The sequence below is a fragment of the Coturnix japonica genome, chromosome 21 (assembly GCF_001577835.2).
Source record: "Coturnix japonica isolate 7356 chromosome 21, Coturnix japonica 2.1, whole genome shotgun sequence".
Taxonomy (NCBI): domain Eukaryota; kingdom Metazoa; phylum Chordata; class Aves; order Galliformes; family Phasianidae; genus Coturnix; species Coturnix japonica.
The window spans coordinates 4,473,391-4,493,102 of NC_029536.1; the positions used below are offsets into that span (position 1 = coordinate 4,473,391).

Genomic DNA, 19,712 nt, shown 5'->3' on the forward strand with positions numbered 1-19,712 from the left:
TCCCTAAGTTATTATTAACTTTATGCACAATACAACAATCTGGACTTACACTGCAATGCCTGGCAAGGCATAACTTAGATCTGGCATGGTGCTTTCCAGTCTATGAAATTTCTCTATTAGCCATTGCCTGAATAGCTCTTTCCCACACTACTGAATCCACCTACATGCACCTCATTTATCAGTGTAACCTGTTTACTCACACCTCTGCATGCCAATTTTATTTATCTGTTGTCAGATAAACCGATCTCTGAAGAAAATATTTCTTTCTGCCAATACACACAGAGTTTCTGAAGTGGCTATAAGTATGGAGCAGGAAGCTTATCTCCCTTGCCTAGCTAGAGCATAAGATATCAGTTATGAAACACTGCACGCAGCGTGCAAGCAGAAGAGAAAATAGAGTGAAGAAATGGGTCAAAAAAGTTAAATAAGTTTGCAAAAAATATATCTATCAGTACCTGTACAGAGCCTTAACCATTACCAGCTACACCCACAGCGAAGGCAAGTTTTCCTTGATCGTAAAACAAAAAAACCCCACGTATTTAAAACATATTTAAATAATTTTTACATACATAATATGTAAAAAGCATAATTTTATGCACAATCTTTTCAGATCACCTTCAGGACAAGCAGAATGCTCAGCTATTCTATGCAATATTACTATATTTTTCCTTTGTAACACTGATATTTCTTGTATGGTCATTATTACAGCTATTCAAAAATCTCTTTAGAGCTTAGTTAAATAAGGACTTCTTTGTTTGATTGGGTTTGGACACAGAAATTGTACAGTATGCTGTTTTCCAACCGCAGAGTTGCCTTATTGACAAAGTTCTGACATCCAAATTGACTGATATTCAAACTGTTTGTGTAAACACAAACACGTTCACTTTACTGCTTTAGCATAACCCACTAACTTATTAAACATGATTAAACTTGTCCTTTGATTAAAAAAGATAATGAGAAAGAAAACAATAAGATACTTGAGAACTCTCACCCTCTTTAGAATCCCTCATATCTGCCGAAGAATCCAAATCAGTCTTCTTCTGCTTTGTATCTGTTGCTTTCCTCCCCTTGTTTTTACTTTCCTGAGTCTTTTTCTTTCCTGGAAGAAAAAACAAGTAAATATTCATTATTCCCGTTGAGCAATTTTTATTTTTCATATCTGAGGCAAATTGAAACACCCAGCCTTGGAGTATAACACACTTCTGTAGAAACTCTTTTTTCTTCGGGAACTCAAATGACATCTGCAAGGAAGGAGAGCAATCAGAAAACATACTGACCATAGGGAAAAAGTACTAAGGCCAAGTGCAGAACAAAAGAAGCAGGAAAAGATGACCTAGAAGAAATTACACATCTGCACGTTTAATTCTGATGTCTAATCTGTGACTGTGTATTGATAAGGTAGTAAGTCTTTAGGGCCTGAAAGAAATTAAAAGATAATCATGAGTCTCTAAAAACCCAATTCTCCAAAATATCTTACAAAGCAAGCACAGACTACAAAGGAAATCCATTGTGACAGAGTTAAGCAGCTTAAGTCCTAGTTATTAATTACCTTCAATCAGCGAGATTACTGTATTTCATACAAGTGTATGGAAAATGCATTACTCTTCTTTACTGTTTAATTGGAAGGCTGTACCAAGTAGAAGCTCACAGAGGCTTCTAAACCTGTGCAAACATTCTGAATTATGATGCGGAGAAGAGTTATAATCAAAGCAATGAAGTATAAACATGATGTTGACTAACACAGCAATAAAAACAAATGAGTTGGAACTCGATAACAGCAAACTATAAGGGTGTATCACCACGTCCACCGACACAACAGAGCTTGCTAATGCAGAACTGGGACCTAACATACATAATAAAAGTAGCATGAGATAATGAACACAATGAAGATCGGAGTAAAATGGCATTACGCAAAGACCTAATCTGTGATGCAACATGCAAAGACATTCAAAACTTCACCCATATACATGCTGCAAAGTTAGAACACTATCTTTACGATCCTGCTCTTTCAGTTCTGCCATCCTTGGAACCGATGGCAAGGACTGGAAGAACAAGTGAAACTAAAATCCTCTAACTCAAGTCATCGCAGTGAACTTCCACGTGTAAGCATGTGGTGAAAGCAACGTTCTCATCTGAAACTTCACACTTCCACACACCCACCTCTCAGGAACAAGAACTCTCCAGAAGTGATCCAAATTCCTCCATTGCTCCCTCTAACACACAGAACACCACGCCAACACAGCGACCCTTCTCAACCCAGAAGCGTGAATTACAGCCATAAATTCACCTATTATTTAGAAGCACATTCTTCCAACTCATAATCTTGTCAATAAGCTCCTCCTTTTTTTCTTGAAATATTTTTCACGTTGGAGGCCGAAAGTCTGAAAATGTTCCTCTCTATTCCAACCCAAATTTTCCAAGTATGCACCCCCTCCTATGGAATCGAGACAGGTTGGCTTTAAAAGGAAATACTTGCTTTTATTTGAACATTCTACATCATCCAAATAATTATCTTCATTTCCTCCCAAGGAGCTCAAGTTTCACAGGCGCTCCCCAAATTCCACAGGGCTTTTCAGCTTCATGTGTGTAATTATCCTTTTTTTCTTTTTCCTCTCCCTTTTTCCAATTTAAGAGTTTTCAGCCTGAGAAACTGATAGTACAGTCATTCAGAACGCATTTTTGTCCTCTTTGGAAAACACACGTGCACTCTTCCTAAGCAGTTCTAGCAGTTACCCCATAATATCCTCAAATATTCTATCAGTTCACAATAAACCTTTCCAAAACGAGCAAACTGATTTACTTGACAATGCAATATAAGGCTCCAACACCAGTCTCAGGCTGTCAGCAGTTCACACAGGCACGAGCAGTTTAAGCCCAGTTGTACCTGATTTGGTCCAAACTGACCACAGTTTGATGCTAAGGACACCTCAGCTATTTGTAACTTCAACATGCAGTACCAAGATCTGAGCAAGAAATTCAAATAGTTCTCCAGAATTATCTACCAAGCTGCCCAAAACCGTCCTTGACCTGTACAGTAACAGAAACAACAAACATTCTACTTCTAGGTAAGGGTCTAAGTATTAAATTTCAGTATATTCCTAAGGAATCAACCTTGCAGCACAACGTCTGCAACATCTGTATCTTGATTCAGCCAACAAAGGCCTGGATGCACCTCTCACCTTTGCCAAGCCTGGTCAGCTACAGACAACTTCACATGACGGTGCAGCTGGGGATGGTATGGTGGATGAAGTCACTGTTAGCTCTACAGCCTGATTCTACAGCAGCCTCAATTTTCAACACGGTGAACAGGTTTTCCAAAGTGTTCTCCGTTTATAGAATGCAGAATTTACAGCACTTTGAATTATAATCTGGGAAGGCATCAGAGTATCAGGATTTGTAACCAGAATGGAGTATTTAGGTAGCATAACTTCTTATCCTATTCATGGGAAAAAGACCATTTGCAAGATACCTTGGTACACTCCTAAGAAGGAAAAAAATGACAAAGTAACCTCCTCACCGATACCATCGGAAATATTTGAAGCTATTGGCCATTAAGTCCAAATGCATTTGAAGACAAGCTTCAGCCAGCATCTGTTCACCTTTATAGTGAGTAAAATGCCTTCACAAACTTATCAGATGTGCTCAATAGCTGACACATCAGCTAGGGATCCCATGCAATTTCTGCTGTTTGCTCATTATCAGTTTTAGCCTGTTGGCTTATAGATTGCAGTTTTCCCTATAAAATTCAGAAGAGTTCCCTATACTCAAGCACAGCAGGGACTGTCCAAGACGGATCCATCCTACGATCCTAACCATATTCAACAGCAGATGTCCAAGAAGAAAGTTTAAGAAGAGTATACCCTCGTGATATGCCTTCTTAGCTTTCAAACTCACCGGAGTTCAGGATCTTCTGACAATATCTAATGGCTTCTGATAGACTTTCCTTCATGAGAGTTCCCAAAGTGCTTTTTAAATTCACATAACCACCAAAGATTGACATACTTCCTTCCTACATAATACTAACGAAAACCTCTACCTGCAATTCTGATATCCAAGAATCAACAAGGAATTAACCAAAGGTCTGCCCCACAATTTTCTTGCAGTTTAAGACGTCAAGGACTGACAGAAGCCTGCAGGAGGGAAAACAGCTCCTCACAGTACAGAACCTGGTGGAAGCCTGAGTATAAGTACACACGTGCACTTACCATCAGGTTCCTGAAGGGTCCTACATGGCTGCTACGGCCAGCTGGATCCTCCACTTGGTCTAAACAAGAAAGATACAGGAATGAAACACAGGGAAAGTGAAATGGAAACAATGACAAAAGAATAAATGAAGGGCAGAACTTAATATATGTGCACGGGTATTTTCAGGAATTGCAAAAGAAAGATGCAAAGGAAATTGAATGACAGAAACAGACAGAAAAACAGCTACCTGCCCACAGCAACAAAGGTCGAGAGAGGATGCAGGAACTTCTGCCTTGCCACTTAGAGGAAAGGGGTGTAGGAACCATGTTTATAAGCTATTTATGGGTGCTGTAGACAGGTCAGCAAAAGCATGACCTGCCTTTACCACCTGCAGCACCCTCACAACATTTAGTACAAGCTCTGCAGTAGGCACAGATCTCACACTACTGTCAATGGCCAGATAACTGGTCAATATCAACACGGCAGTGCTGCTTAGTTCAGAGTTGTTCAGGTGACAAATAATAACTACCTTTATTTGCTTGTATTTAACTCTACTGACAGACCAAGACATCCCCAAACAATCCGCAGTGCCTGCACTCCAGTTGCTGCTGTTAACCAAAATGTTAACGGGACTCTACAACAGCTGGGTAATTCCTAGTGAGATGGTTCAGTCTGCTCAGATGCCAGGAGGGAAGAAGTTAAATACAGCCTTGCTTGGAATCGAATCCTATAATTAAGTATTGCAAAACTACACAAGATGCTATTATCTTTAATGAGCTTTAAGTGCGGCCCCAAACAGCCTCACAGCTCCCACCATAAAGCAGGAAGGGGAATCTCCCATCTGATCTCTCAAGCACTGTTTGATGACTTACAAGAAATACCAAGGACAACAGACCGCCATGTTACACCAACAGCGAGAACCACGTGGTCTCCATTGAAAATAACAGTAAAAAGAGTTCTAAAACAATGGAATCAAATTTGTGTCAATGGAAAAAGCATCAAGAAGACCACATTAAGTGATGTCACACAGACTTTTTAGGACTCGTCCAACAATGCATGCCATGGCATTTTAAAATTAAGGACCATGCCTATTTAATATACATCGCTGATTAAACAGAAAGTGAACTAAGGAGGAAAAGAAGGAAAACGCTTCTACATTTCAGAAAGCCCATTATAAAGATGTGAATGTGAAGGCTGCTCCCTTAGCACACTTTTGCTGTTAACATTTAAGTGTCTCAACTCTGTTTCCAGACCTGTCTGCCACTTGCCATTACCCGACATTGGAAGGTACCCATCTCCATTCAAAGACATGGACCACATCTGCCATTACCGATACCAAACCCTTCTCAAACTGAATGTTAAAAGAGACTGAGAGGATGCAGCAGCAGCACAACTCTGTGCAGCCCTAAGGGTGAGATCCAACACATAAAAGGCAAGGCTCGATTTCTGAAACATAAACATCTAATTAAAGTGGATGTCAATTAAATCTCAATGGCTACATACTATCATTACGAGTCTTATTTCAACAGCGCTGGCAAGTATCTATGAAAACGTGCAGGGAAAAGGCAACAACATCCTGATGTCAAGATGACCCTGTTTTCTAGCTATTATTATAAATAATTAATGGGGTACTTTTCATGCAGCAGCATTATGAGGTTATCTGATAACAGCCCATGTCAATTGTAGCGTATAGAAACTATCGTCATTAAGTGCAATGTAATTTTAACAACTGACTCCTGAGGATCATGAGAATAACTCGGAGCTACAATACAGGATCTTAGCCTAACTTATCAAGTAAGGGCCACAGCTCAGCTGCCTCAAAAAGCACAAGGTCCCTGATGAGAAACTCCATGTTTTGCCCCATGGTTTTGGTACATTTCTGTCCTAATTTGCAATTCTAAAGTAGCACAACCCCCTTGTTTAAGGACCATCAACAACAGAGAGGAATACATCCTCAACATTGAAAATAAAAGCAAATTCAGGGAATGAAGGATTTCCCCCCACACCTTGCATCTTCCCTTCCCTAAAACATACATTCAAGCTTACACAGTGGAAGCAGGAGGAGGAAGGAAAACAATTCTGTCCTATTCTAGAAACAGATTGCCACACATAAACCATCACTTCATATATGCCCCCAAAAAAGCTTTGTAATCACCGAGTCATCCAATGGGATTATAAACCTGAGTCTCACCTTAGGAAGACATATCAGCTCACCTCAAGATGCTCACACATGTAACCGTATTTCTTCGTTGAAGTGTGCTTCTACCAAGAACTAAACATCCTCTTTGCAGGAAAGAAACGGAGCGATGGGTTTACAGAGACTGTTAATGTGATATTTGCATAACAGATGAACTTGTTGCCATGGAAAGCATAAGAAAATTCTGAGCTGGGGCTATTTAAAACACCGGTTTCTGAGAATGTTTGGCAAAGCCTTTCTGATAGCATTGAAGATCGAGTTACTGTATCTCATTCAGACCATCTTTAATTATAAAAGCATCAGTGTAAGATATGTTAGCACAGCAGGGCAGACCCAGAGTGGCACAGCTGAAGCTATTCACAGAGTTGATTAATACATTTAGGCTTGAAAAGTCCTATCAGGAGGAAGCTCATCTTAAACGTTATTATAGCAGTCCACAACAACAGATATAAGAATTACCTCTGGTCTTCCTCACATGTGTGAAGTGAATTAATCCTAGAATCATTTCAATTGGAAGGGACCTTCAAAGGCCATTGGGCCTGCAGTGAGCAGGGACACCCACAGCTCCACCAGTGCTCAAAGCCTCATTCCCTGACTGTGGGTATCTGCCATCTACATTCACAGCACCACATTCAAATCCTTAACGTGTTACACCTTCCCTGACTAACCTGAGTAGGAATCATAGGAAGTCTTAAGCTTACAGACTTACTCATCCACAACGATTTAAATAGCACAGAATGCCACCTAACAGTCAGGGAGCAGCACAAACAAACATCCACAGGCTTTCACTCTATACAAGTTTAACCCACACGAGAACTGTGCTGAAACAATTAGGGGTAAACGATTAAACACGCAGCTTTTATCCTAGCAGATATTCAAACGTTATTTCTGCCTCCATGCCAACGTTTCTAAAGCTAAAACAGCACACAAATACACAGTGCATATCCTATGGAACTGCTCCATCATTCAGCAAGTTAAGCTGAACTCCCACCCTACCCAGGAACACAACGTCCCCCCAGTCACTAAACTGAGAAGTAACTTTACATGGCTGCCAGTGACACAGAGAAGAACATTCATCTTATTGTCTGTAGTTAAATGAAAGCTAATGGAATGTAACTAAGTATTAAGGCAAAAATAAGCAGTAAGTGACAGCTGGCATACAAAACGCTTCACAGATCTTGCAGGATGGACTGGTGCTCTCTATATTTAGCCAATCCTTAGCAACAGCTCAGGAACAGCCTCAGATTTTTGTATTTAAACACTCCTAATGTAGATCTCCACCATAAGGAATGTGAGCTTTAAGCTGAGTCAAGAACACAGCACTCCTGAACTCACTGCAGTGCTCTGTGAAATGTCCAGCCCTGAGATAAAATGTAAAATTAAAGGCCTTGAAATTGCCATTTCACTCCACTTTTCATTTACATTCACTATAATCCGTTTTGTTACTTATTTCTTTTTACCAAACAGAAGCCCTCTGTCTATTACAGCCATGGCGTGTCATCTCTCAGACGTTCATCTCCAAAGCAGTAAAGGTTGCTCTCAGATACATCAGGCCGCTCCATTTTACAACATATTCATCCCCCTCTTCAGCAAGTATTTCCAGTCTGCTTTCCTTTATCTTTCTTATTCTTCACTTCTTCACTGCAACTCACAGAGGTAATCTTGACTTTGGGGGAATTTAATGGGGAGTGAAACAAAGCAGTTGTTGTTATTGATGGCTTTATTTATCCACTGTTATCAGCTGCAATCCAATATATTTACAACAGTCCCATCTTGCATTTCAGAAGGGAAATTATCCAGCACAGTGCACACACTCCCTTTTTGCCCCCCCCTTTTCTTACCAGGGCTTTCCAAAGCCATCAGTTCTGGCATGCAATGCAAGCTCGCCTTAAGCAATAAATGCCTTCGGGCTGTAGCAGTTGTAGAGGCTATTCTTTACTGGAAGCACAGCACTATTAATTTCCCTAAGCTTTTTGCTCAGGCACTATGTATGAACGTTACCAGCTAACAGAAATGCAGACACAGTGTTATCTTGCCAAAGGAAGCCCAGCTGCAGTGCCCCAGTTGCCCAAGCAGTGCATTGCTCTGCTGCACAGCAGTGTGACAGCACAGCAGAGAAATTCACTGCTTATAGCTTGTCCCAAAGCAGATGACAGGAAACTGGATTCTGTCTGATTTATGAAATCAAGAAAGTTCCACAGGCCTATAAAGTCACCAGAGGGAACGGCAGCTTCCTCTGTTACTCAAATAATGTGAAAATAAACCCCAGATTCAGAGGAGAAACTCATCTGTCTTCAGCAAACTGCTGCATTTTGGACTAAACTGGACTTCAAAACATGTCCCAGTTTTTCATAGTATAGAACGTCAGCTGAAACTGAGCCCAAAAATAAAACATTGCAGGAGAGGAACTTGAGAAAATAAATCCAGTGCAGAGACTGGAGGCTGACACCACTAAGGGATGTGGTAGCCATGAACCAATCGTCTGCACAAAGTCCACTTTGCTTTTGCAATCCCTGCTGAAGGGCTGGAAGACAGGAGATGTTGGGCTCTTTGCTCTTCACTTGCAACTCAAAGCTGCTGCAGGAAGTCAATTTTTTACTCTGCTGGCTGAAGCTCAGTGTGACCAACTGTGTGCATAGAGCCCGAGGTACCTTTAATATTTAGCACCAGTATTGGGCACATTTCCTCTAAAGAACAGGACTCTAAGGCAAAGCTGTGCAGTTTATTTGCTGCTCAAGTGAGAACAGCTGTCCTTGCTGTGGAATTGCTTTACATTGCAGCTTGGTATACAGCTAAATGCTTCATTTTACCTGCAGAAATGAGGAAGTCTGCACTGAAAAACAGCAGCACTGCTTGAGAAAACTTACTGTACTTTACAGTAATGGGGCCACTTTCATGAACACTGAGCCCTTCCCATTCAAGAACTGAATTTCCTTATGGACTGCCAAATCCAACCAGACTGATACTTGAACAGACTCAAGCAAGTGAGGAATCCGGCTCTCAACACAAGTTAAAACAGATGTACAGCCAAGTCCATGGCATTCTGCAGCAATGATAATCACGAAGATAGATTTTCAGCTATTATAATGCTCTCATCACTAGAGAAACTTTATGTTGGCTCTCACATTAATAATGCAGCCTCCTTGAAGCTCTAAAGTATTCATCACAGTCTATCAAAGCTCTTGTAGAAACCTGACAAAGTGTGACAACAAAATTAACCCTCAAATGCAACCCTGGTCAGCTCCTAAAGGCTTAATGCTAAGTAACAAGCACACACTGGTGATACAAATAAGCAGTGGACTTGCTTAATCCAGGGGAAGAGTTCATAGAAGGTAGGTAAATATTTGCTAATGAATATCTGATGGTCAAACAATACCTAATTTCTTAGCTACAAGGGTTGAAATACCATTGAGTCTTATTTCAACAGCCGTTAAAGCCAAGTGCAACCTTACAGCCAATGTAATGCTGTAGTGAGGGACCTGACACAGCAGCTGTGGGCAGCGAGAACCACAGCAAAGCCTTTCCTGTCACTCCTGAATGACAAAATACATTGGAAGGTTTGGCAGGTTACAAACATTAAGTACCCTCTGGTTTGATAATTGTTGAATGTACATCTGTTCCCATAAATGGGTTATCAAAACTTGTAGGACATACTTGAAGTTATTATGCAGCACGTCCCTGCTTGTAACTTCATTATAAACTACACCAGATATCTGCAGGTGTGTCCTCAGAGCAAGGGGCTCCCATCAATAGTTCGAGTAAAGTAAATGGTCAAGGGTGAAGTTATGGTAAATCATAATAAAACTAGCACCAAAGTTTAGTATGTAAATGGTACTGAATGGGAATTAATAGCATTGCTCAAATAGAGGTAGCAGCACTAACAACCAGAGAAAAGCTGTAAGGATGATATTAGGGGGAAGGAAAGGTTCTCATTACAAGGAGAACTCAGAGACTCCACTAAACTAATGAGTGGCTGAAAAATGACAATTAGTTAAAGGGAAATAAAAATACAATGAAGTCAATCGTTGATCAGCTTGTATCTGCAATAAAACCCAAAGTGTCCCATTGTAAGACAACAAAAGAAGGGAAAGAGTAAGTGTTGGGGTAAGCCCTTGACTTCATAGGATACAAAGCAAAGGAAGTCAAGAAAGGATTATTCATGTGAATAAAAGTGGATGGGTTTTTAAGGGAGAGGGCAAACCCAGACTGAGTCCAGGCAAAGCAGTAACTCAGGGGGCACAGGAAGAAACACAAAGCTTGCTCTCGTGTCACAAGCAAGGGGACAATCCTAAAGCTTCATATGAGTTGTTTAAGTGATGAGCGAAGAAAACCACTTGTTTAACTGTGGAAAACAGTGTGTTCCCACCCACAACCCCCGGGTCATTCCCTGTTTCAAAGTTAACCCTGATCAATAGAAAATAAACTGGTTAATCCCAGGAAGCTGCTTGGTGCTGTTTTCCTTCCCACTGCAGGTTATTTCACTGAGGACAGCACTAGCAAATGTGCTAAGTAGCAATATGGATGTGAAATGAGGAAGAAACAGAAAGGAAAATACAGAGCTGCATAGATTTGGATTTGAATCTCTAAATCAGACAAGGTTTTTATTACGTTAGACAAATATATACACACCGGCCATTGCTGGCAGCTAAAAGCATTGATTTGTTACAATCAGAAAGAATGTTGTTATCTTAGGGTCAAAACACACAGAAAGCAACAAGCCTGCAGGATGCTGGAGTGCAGTGCTTGCTTTAACGAGGACCCAATAATATCAGCACAGTCCTTACACAGCATTCCTGACTGACTCCAGGACCTTTCATAGCTTCTTATTACACGAGGTTTTGCTATCTTAGCAGCACGCCGATCCCGTGCTGGAGCAGACAGAGCTGGGTGTCTGTGGGGATAAGGACAGCAGGATGGTGATGCAGCTTTGGCAGGAGCAAAGCTGGAAGGAATCACAGCCATCTCACCTTGCTGCTCAGGAGGGCTCAGAGCTGCAGCTATCAGAGGGGCTGAGGGTGTTGCTGCAGATGGAAAGAAGGGAATGTAAAATAACCAAAGCTACATTCAAAAAGCTCTCCTTACAAGGTATGAAAACCACCTCTGCTCATTAGAAGGCCTCGAAGATATCAGATATTCATTAGATAGAAGCTGCCATGAGAGATGCAGATTTCCAGTCACTGGCTATGAAACTTTGAAGCCTTGAGTTCAAGTTGTCCATTAAATCAGTTGGAAATAGGGTTAAATAGGTAACAGTGTCATTTCCTTGAGGGCTACCCCTGCTACGAACCATAACTTTAACACCCTTCTATAGCCAGCACTCCGATACTCAACTATTTCATCCCATGTAACAAGTCCAGCTAATCAGCAACTTAAAAAAATGCACAGCATTACTGGGCCATGATCTCCAGTTGTGATGACATCCAGATGGCAATCTACAGCCTCCTGGCTGTGAACAGGATCTGTACATGTGGATATATGGAACTAAAATGCCTACGGAAACCTTAAGAGGAAAGGCTTTAAGAGCTCTGACCATGCACAGAACCTCAACTGCTTGTTCCACCTTTATATCTCACTTTCACACAGCAGCAATTTGATGCTGTTTCAGTAACAGCCACACTTACATAAAAGTAAATCCACTCACTTTTATGACAGCACTGATTTACAGTCTCAGAAGCTGGAGCCTGAAGCTGCACTTGGGAGTTCAACCTCCCATAAAAAACATGGCATAATGATCATTTGTAACTGATCGTAATCGATTTATAATCCATCCACCTCAATCTCACGCTATCTCTAGGACAGAATTGTCCACCCAACATCCCATGAAGTCAGATAAGAACTATGGGAATAAAACAAGACTACGACAGCAGCAGAGGCAGTTACGGTAGCAAAGTTTTGCTAGCTTTATTAGCAACTGTAAAGAGACTTTAAAACTGCACTACAGTGAGTATTCAGCAGTGTCTATGGGGGTCCTGACAGAGCTTTGACTCACTGCAATGCAGACTGTAAGTCAGGGGCTCACAGCTGGAATCCCTGTGAGGTCCCGTGGTTCCAGAACAGACTCCCACCCACCCCAGCCTGCTCATGCAGCGTGTTTTCAGCTACATAAAGTTACCAACTTGCTTCAGTGTCTTTCTTCCATTGAGACCAGACTTCTCATCCTCCACACAGCCCACGACAGAAGCAGTCCAGATTAGTTCAGTGCTGTGTGCTTACTTTGCTCAGCACCTTAGATCACACAGCCTGATAAAACCAGTGTGTGTTTTCACACACGACCATCCTCTCTTTATAACGCCTTTACTCAGTTTGCATAAAGTTACTTTCAGAAGGAACATTCAGAATGAAGCCAGGGTCCCCAGATAACATTTACTCAACGTGTGCTTGCAAGAGAAGGACAGATGAGAGAGAAAAGCCAGCTGCAGTAGTCTGAGAACAGGAAACAACGCTCTGGGAACCTGCCTAAAGAAGCACTGATCTTTCATAGCACTGCTTACACTACACTGCCAGGTTTTAAAGAATGAGGCCTTGGCATTTAATGGGAATTTAAGTGTCAAGTGAAAGCTAAACTGTGTTTGTTTTTTAATCGCTTAATCCACAACTCCTAAGCAATTTCATTTTAAAATGAAAATGCAAGAGATTTACTGCAGCTATGCAAACCTTCAACCAACTCGAGCAACTGCTGAGACCAGGAGGATGCAAAGTGATCTGCAAGCAGAGCAAGGAACAGAATTACACCTGACAACGAGCTGGAAGTCACACAGAGTCATACAGAGCAGGTGAGCTCTGAGATGCACGACTGATGCACAGCCAAGATGCCAGCGTATGGGGTGAACACCAGGTGCCATCCTAAATATGTTCTAAAGGAGATTATGAACCCAGTGTCAGTAATCACTTGCACCACAGGTCAGACCAAGGGCAGGCAGGATGTGATATTTCCATCTGCAGTCTGTGTTGATGGCATGCTGGGTCAGCTGCTGGTTCTTGCAAGTTCAGGAAGGCCCAACCCTGAAGGTAACGCTCTGCACTGATTGCATGGGAGGTTTTGTTCAGCAACCAAGAGGAATCCCACTGTAGCATAGAATAAACTTTACAGCAGTCTAAGCATCAATTAATTGGACTTTTTAACTGCTTGCAGTCACTTTTTCCTGATACAATCAGAGCTCCTGCAGCCAATTGCAGCCATAAGACCAAATGTCAGCACCTCAGTGCCCGAGGACAAGGCCTAGGCTGAACTTAAACCTCAAAAGGATACTTGTTTAACTGAACACAGATCACTTATTAAGAGCTGTATGTCTTAAAAACTGACTTAAAATGCCCTTTTCCAACACAGCTTGGTCTGTGCATTTATAAGGTATTAAATTGTCTGCTTCTACTCTGGAAAATGTGTTTCTACAGGACACAGTGACTCCAAGTTGTCTCAACTTGGCAGTTCTTACACAGCTCCATTTTCTCCTTTGTTTTACGCTTCTAAACTGTAATAGACCACGTCTGTGTCAGTGGCCAATGGATTCCAACCCCAAAACCCTCCCAAAGAGCTTCATTCTAAGAAGCTTCTTACACTGGAAGCTCACTTACATCATTACTTTGTACTGTTTCACCTGCAAGAAGTTGCTCCCGTTTTTATTGTATAGTCAGTATTAACTAAAAAAAAAACAACAAAAATGATTTAAAATAACCAAATAGGGAAAAAAAACCTCCTTAATGCTGCTGAATTCGCTGCTTATCAGCATTTCCTTCATGCTCCCATAACATCTCAGCCTCTGAACCTGCAAGAGGAGCGTCAGCAATGGGAACCATTTTGGAACCTGCTGTCAATGCAGCAGCAAACATTCCGCTACTCAGAAGCAATCAGGTGTGAATCGCAAATAACAGATCTGCTACAAACACTATAATAAGTGAGAGTATATGGAGAAGGGGTAAAAATAAACCAATGGGGCCTCCTAATAATAGAACTATAGGATTACGAAATACGTGCATGTTAGAGAAGCACAAAGCAATGTAAGTTTACTGACAGAGCATTGATAACGAAGCTTTAATAACTCAAAACAACCAAAGTAAGGAGCTGGTCTGCCTGCTTAGCAATAGAGGAGTATAAATCCCACAGATAAATTACTGGGGCCTTATAGTTCTTATTCTATTCTCAACTATGTTCAAGATATTATTTTTTACTCATGTATTTGGGAAGAGTTTAATATGTTTATAAAACAGGGGCTGAGATTTATTGTTCCAAATGTGGATGGCTTAACTTTTAAAGACCCTTAACAGTTAAAGCCTCAGAGCTACAAAACAGCACAGGACGGACCCACCCAAAACTGGGACAGTCGTTCACGCTGTTTTTTTTTCCCCTGTCTAATCTGCAGTTACACAAATGCAAATCAATCTTCTACGCTGTGAAAAATTACCTTAGAAATGACTCTCGTCTGGCTTTTCTAATTTATGATTTAATCAAATTCTTTTTCGAGTTGTTTTTCTGGCCTTTCAGGTAAAGGGGTGGGTAAATCACAGGCGGGCAAATCCCATCTGTTAAAATCACACAATGTTACAAAAGAAAGCGTAATAATGTAGCATAATAATTCACCGATGTGGCCTTATACATGTGCTGCATGTTTACTAAACGTATCCCATGGCAGATCCAAGTCAGCACTTTAGAAGGCTGAGAAAAGCGGTGCGAGCATTGCTTTACAGCCCCTTAAATCACAGAATGAGCCGGGCTGGAAGGGATCATGTAGTTCCAACCCCCCTGCCTGGCAGGGCCACCAAACATCCACCTTTACTAGATCACGTTGCCCAGGGCCCCGTCCAACCTGGCCTTGAACATCTCCAAGGGACAAAAAAGCACACCTCGCGATATAACCGCATCCCTAAACATGAAATACATTTAGCTGTGAATCCCGCGGTCTCACAGCCAGGCTGGATCAGCACCAACACCATCACAACGACACCGGCTTCAATGAACCACCACGGGCTGATCCGTGGTTAGAAACACACTCAGCAGGAGCCGCTCGCAGTTCCATAATCAAACCAGGCACCACAACAACACGGCTGATATCCGCACCCCGCTCAGGGCCGCACTGGGGCCTACCGGCACCCGGCCGGACCGTGAGCTCCCCGCTGGGTGAGGAAGGTCATAGCGGCCGTAGCCCACCCAGCATTAGGTGTGGAAGCACCCCAGCTGTATCTGTAGCCCCGCGTTGTGTCGGTCGGGCCGTACCTTTCTTGGCCTTCGGGGAGTGCCGCCGGCTCCGGGCGCTGGCTCGTTCTTCCTCAATAGCAGCGGCTATCTCCGGGTCGTCCTCCCCATTGTACCAGACCAACAGCTCCTCGCCGGGCGCGATTGGCTGCAAGGGGAGAAGAGAGAGGAGCGGAACCAATCAGCGGGAGGTTTGTTGGCGGAGGGTCACCGCGCGTATAGATAGATGACGACAGCGCCACCTGGCGGCCGGAGGGCGCAGAGCAGCTCCAACACCGCCCCCATTACATTAAGCGGGCCTGATGTGCTCTGACACTGCGAGGAGAGATGTGAGTGTTGAAATTATATCTTAACTTATTAAGTTAAGCTTTTAGGTTATAATATAAGCATTGGGGGTTGGAACTACATGATCTTTGAGGTCCCTTCCAACCCGGGTCATTCTGTGATAAGCAAAGCCTGCTGTTTGGCTTCCTAACAGCTCTGCAGGGATGATAGGACAGTGAGAAGTGTATTTTATAGGACCACAGAATGTTGGAGGGGACCTCAAGGCCATCAGGTCCAAGCCCTGCACTGAGCAGGGACACCCACAGCCCCATCAGTGCTCAGAGCCCAATTCCCTGCCCTTGGGTGTCTGTACCACCTCTATGGGCAGCCTGCAGTGCAGCACCTCCCTTCTTCTGGCCATGCTGCTGTTGGTATTTGCATGGTCCCATCTCACAGCCAGCATAAAGAAGAATAATCTGATGCAAATGACTTGTTGGGACAGCAGTGATAGGTAAATGCTTATCTCAGCCTTCTATCTGAACTTATGAGCATACACTTTTCACTGCAGACTTTGTATTTGACTGCTGTGCTGCTCTCTTGTATTCGGATGTGGCCTTACCTCCCCAGCTGTAACCACAGACACTTTGTGGTATTGGTGTTTGAGTCTCTTTTCACTCTCTCTGTTACTAATTTTACATTGTGTTCCCTGAGTTATTGTTTCGTCAGACGGGTTTACATCTTTCCATAAACAAATTAATTTCACCTTAATCGAGGACATGATCACAGCTTTACTTATTTAGGAGACCTTCTGAAACTGAGCTTTCAATGCAATTTACTGTGTGCAGAATAACACCATTCATCCAGCTCGTTTTATTAGCAGAGGCAGGAAGAACTTCAGAAACCCTGTAATGAGTTTAAGCTCTTTCAGTGAAATAGGGCAACTCTCATATATGTATGTTGGGGAAAACATATGCAAAACAACCCTCATATATCCTCAGTCCTTCAGTAAAGAGGAAGAGAAGATAGAAGACAAAAATGATTTGCTTGTGCTTAGTTCAAAATGTTATCTGAGACCTCATTAGGAGTCTCCAACATGAAATTTTACTTTACTTTTCATATATATAGAAGAGAACAGGGAAATTAAAGCTTACTGATTAAACTTACAAATTAGAACCCCCCTAAAAAAGCACCTGGGGGAAACAAATTACAGCATTTCAAATGCTGCCAGGTAAAGCAGAACACAGTGATATACAAGCACTAATTTTGTGTTGGGGGTAAAGAAAAACTGTGTTAAATGGAATTCTCCTGAATTTGTGAATCACAAAAATGAGCAGGAAGGGGCCATTTAGGAACACTTCATCAAGACCTGAACGTGTGAGCTGTTATTAAATACATTAATGTGGTCATTAAAGTGTGATGTGAATCTAACATTGATATGGATGTTGTAAGAACAAATTTATCTCTGACAGAAAACGAGACAGAAACCAAATCTTTAAATAAATGGGAGAAATAGAAACAACCCTTGTAAAAGGGTTCTTTTCGAGTTCGAAACTGCAGGCAAAATGAATAAGTTATAGGATAGTGAGAGCTGATACAACAGACACTAAATGCCTTCATGCTGCAACCTGCCCATGAGACCACACATTTAAAATCACTTCTACATTATATAGGGATATAGGGATAACCCCCTACTTACGCTGCCAGTCTCTCACAGCTCAGCTTTCAATTTCTTCACGCTCCTGTTAAGAAACCTTCGTACTCTGAATTTGTCACTTCACATAATAAGAGGGAACTTAAGGAAGCACTGGACAATACCATCCTTTGGTTTTTATACTCTTGGAACAGCTGAGCCATTAAATCAAATACTGGGCTAATCATCATTACAATTATTACTAGTATTAACTACTATTAAACCACAAGAACAACCCATTCATGCAACCAAAAAACTTGCTAAATCTTGACATGATCCAACATGATCCACTGACTGAATGCTGAAAGTTTAATAGTGGTGAAAACTGTCCAGTCTCATGACAAAATTCCACTTCAAAAACCACAATAAATTCACAAGGTCAGAATTTTCCTTACATATAACTTAGAATAAGTTAGGTTGGAAAAGACTCATAAGGACATCAAGCCCAACCATGACCTCACACTTACCAGCAAAGTTACCTGTGTGTCAGAGGCTACCAAGGGACAGCAGGGGTGAGCTGCCAACCCATGGACCATGGCTGCAACGCTCCTAGGAACAGCTTGGTCTCTTCTGAGCAGTATGAAGCTGGGAGTACTAATGTGAGTGATCTCAGCCTTGCGGAGCTAGCTCAGCTATGTCTAAACTGTGTTCCTGGAGCTACATACACAGGGTAGAAACAGCCCAATGGTTCTGTAGCAGCACCCAAACCAAAAGCACAAATGCTTCTGTGCTGGTAACAGAGGCAGCCTGGAGGTAACACTGTAAGGCTCCCTCCAACCAGCATATATCAGTTTGCAGATGCTAGGCCAGGATTTCAACCTGAAGCTAAACCAACCCCACAGCATGCATGGAAAGGTAGGGCACAAAGCTTTAAGTGGCTGCTGCAGGAGCAGATAAATAGCATTGAACTCAAGACTGCATCCCAGAGAAGCTAGGAGTCTCATCACACTGCAAAAAAATCCCTGATGGATTTTGAACCCAAAAAAAAAGGAGCTTTATTGGATGCTCCAGCAGCCTTCAGAAAAAGCTGCTTGGCAGCACAATCTTGGCAAGATTTACTGGGATAAAATTCATCAGCTTTCAAGCTGAAGAAGACACTCTAAGCAATTAAGTGTATTTCAGATATTGGATACCAGATATTCATTATTCTGTCAGCATTGCTCAGCCTTCGTTTAGCAGTGCAATTATTTTCCCAAGTGCAGTACTTTGAGAAAACAGATCTGAAATGTGAAGATCTGACTTTATCACAGCTTTGCTGAAAAGATTCAACAAGAGAGAAATTTAAAGTGTCAGAGTAACTCCAAAAGCTCACTTAGATAAATGAGTTCCTGTGACTATGGGTAAAGATCAGGCAATCCAAGGTAAAATGTCCAGAGCACAGCAAGCTGGTTACAGATATACCCTGAGAGCATACCCTCAGTGGATAAGATATTCAAATTTAGAGCTATAATATTCTAACGTTATCATATTCTACAGCTAAACAAATATTGTCATCATTCAGGAGATGCAATGTACCAGTAATGCAATGGACCCTTCCCCACCCCCTCTCCTGCAATGAAACTGGAGAGGTATAGAATTAAGAAAATCTGTCTCATGAAGCCATGTATGAATGGGTGTTAAAAACCAGTCTTTGTTAGAAGATTGTGATAAGGTTGTTATAAGATGCAAAGACCAGAAATATAACTGATTTCTGCTCAATACAAAGCATCTCAGTATCTACAGGAATATAAATACATTTTATGGAAGTCTGCTAGGTTTTTCACCCCATCTTAATCAACTCTAATTAAGCTTTGAGTAGAGAGAAATGAAATATCACATATTAAGCAATGCAGTAATTGATTCTTCCCAGACATTGATACCTTTAAACTTTTGTAGTATATGGTCCTGTTGATCTCCAGAGGAAACAGGTTTTGCTCCTTTCCTGACCGTGCCCAGTTTATATAGCGCAGCCAGTTCCCTTTCTTTGGATCAGTTGCATCAACACACATCCACCCCAGGTTTGGGTAATACACCTACAAGAGAAAATGGCATTAATCCCAAGCAAACTGAAATCTGTTTATGTTGAAATGTACGTGCACCAAAAGAAAATATCTTAGAAAGCAACACAAAGCAGCAACCATCAACAAAGGACAGAGATAAGGCAAAAAACACGAGCAGAGCATGTCTTACAGGACAGTGTTGCTGCTGTT

General features: G+C 41.8%; 1 protein-coding gene across 2 annotated transcripts in view; it reads right to left on the reverse strand.

Moving 5' to 3' along the window:
- PRDM2 (PR/SET domain 2) overlaps nt 1-19,712 on the reverse strand; it is a 48,794-nt gene that overhangs the window by 15,226 nt on the left and 13,856 nt on the right. The window contains exons 5-7 of one of the 2 annotated variants that reach the window (XM_015882332.2): nt 19,383-19,535; nt 15,591-15,717; nt 992-1,099 (exon numbers count right to left, since the gene is read on the reverse strand). In XM_015882332.2, the coding sequence (XP_015737818.1) occupies nt 992-1,099; nt 15,591-15,717; nt 19,383-19,535 (388 nt within the window). Of the gene's footprint in view, nt 1-991; nt 1,100-4,205; nt 4,265-15,590; nt 15,718-19,382; nt 19,536-19,712 lie in introns of those variants that run through there. The other variant, XM_015882333.2, reaches the window with a different exon arrangement.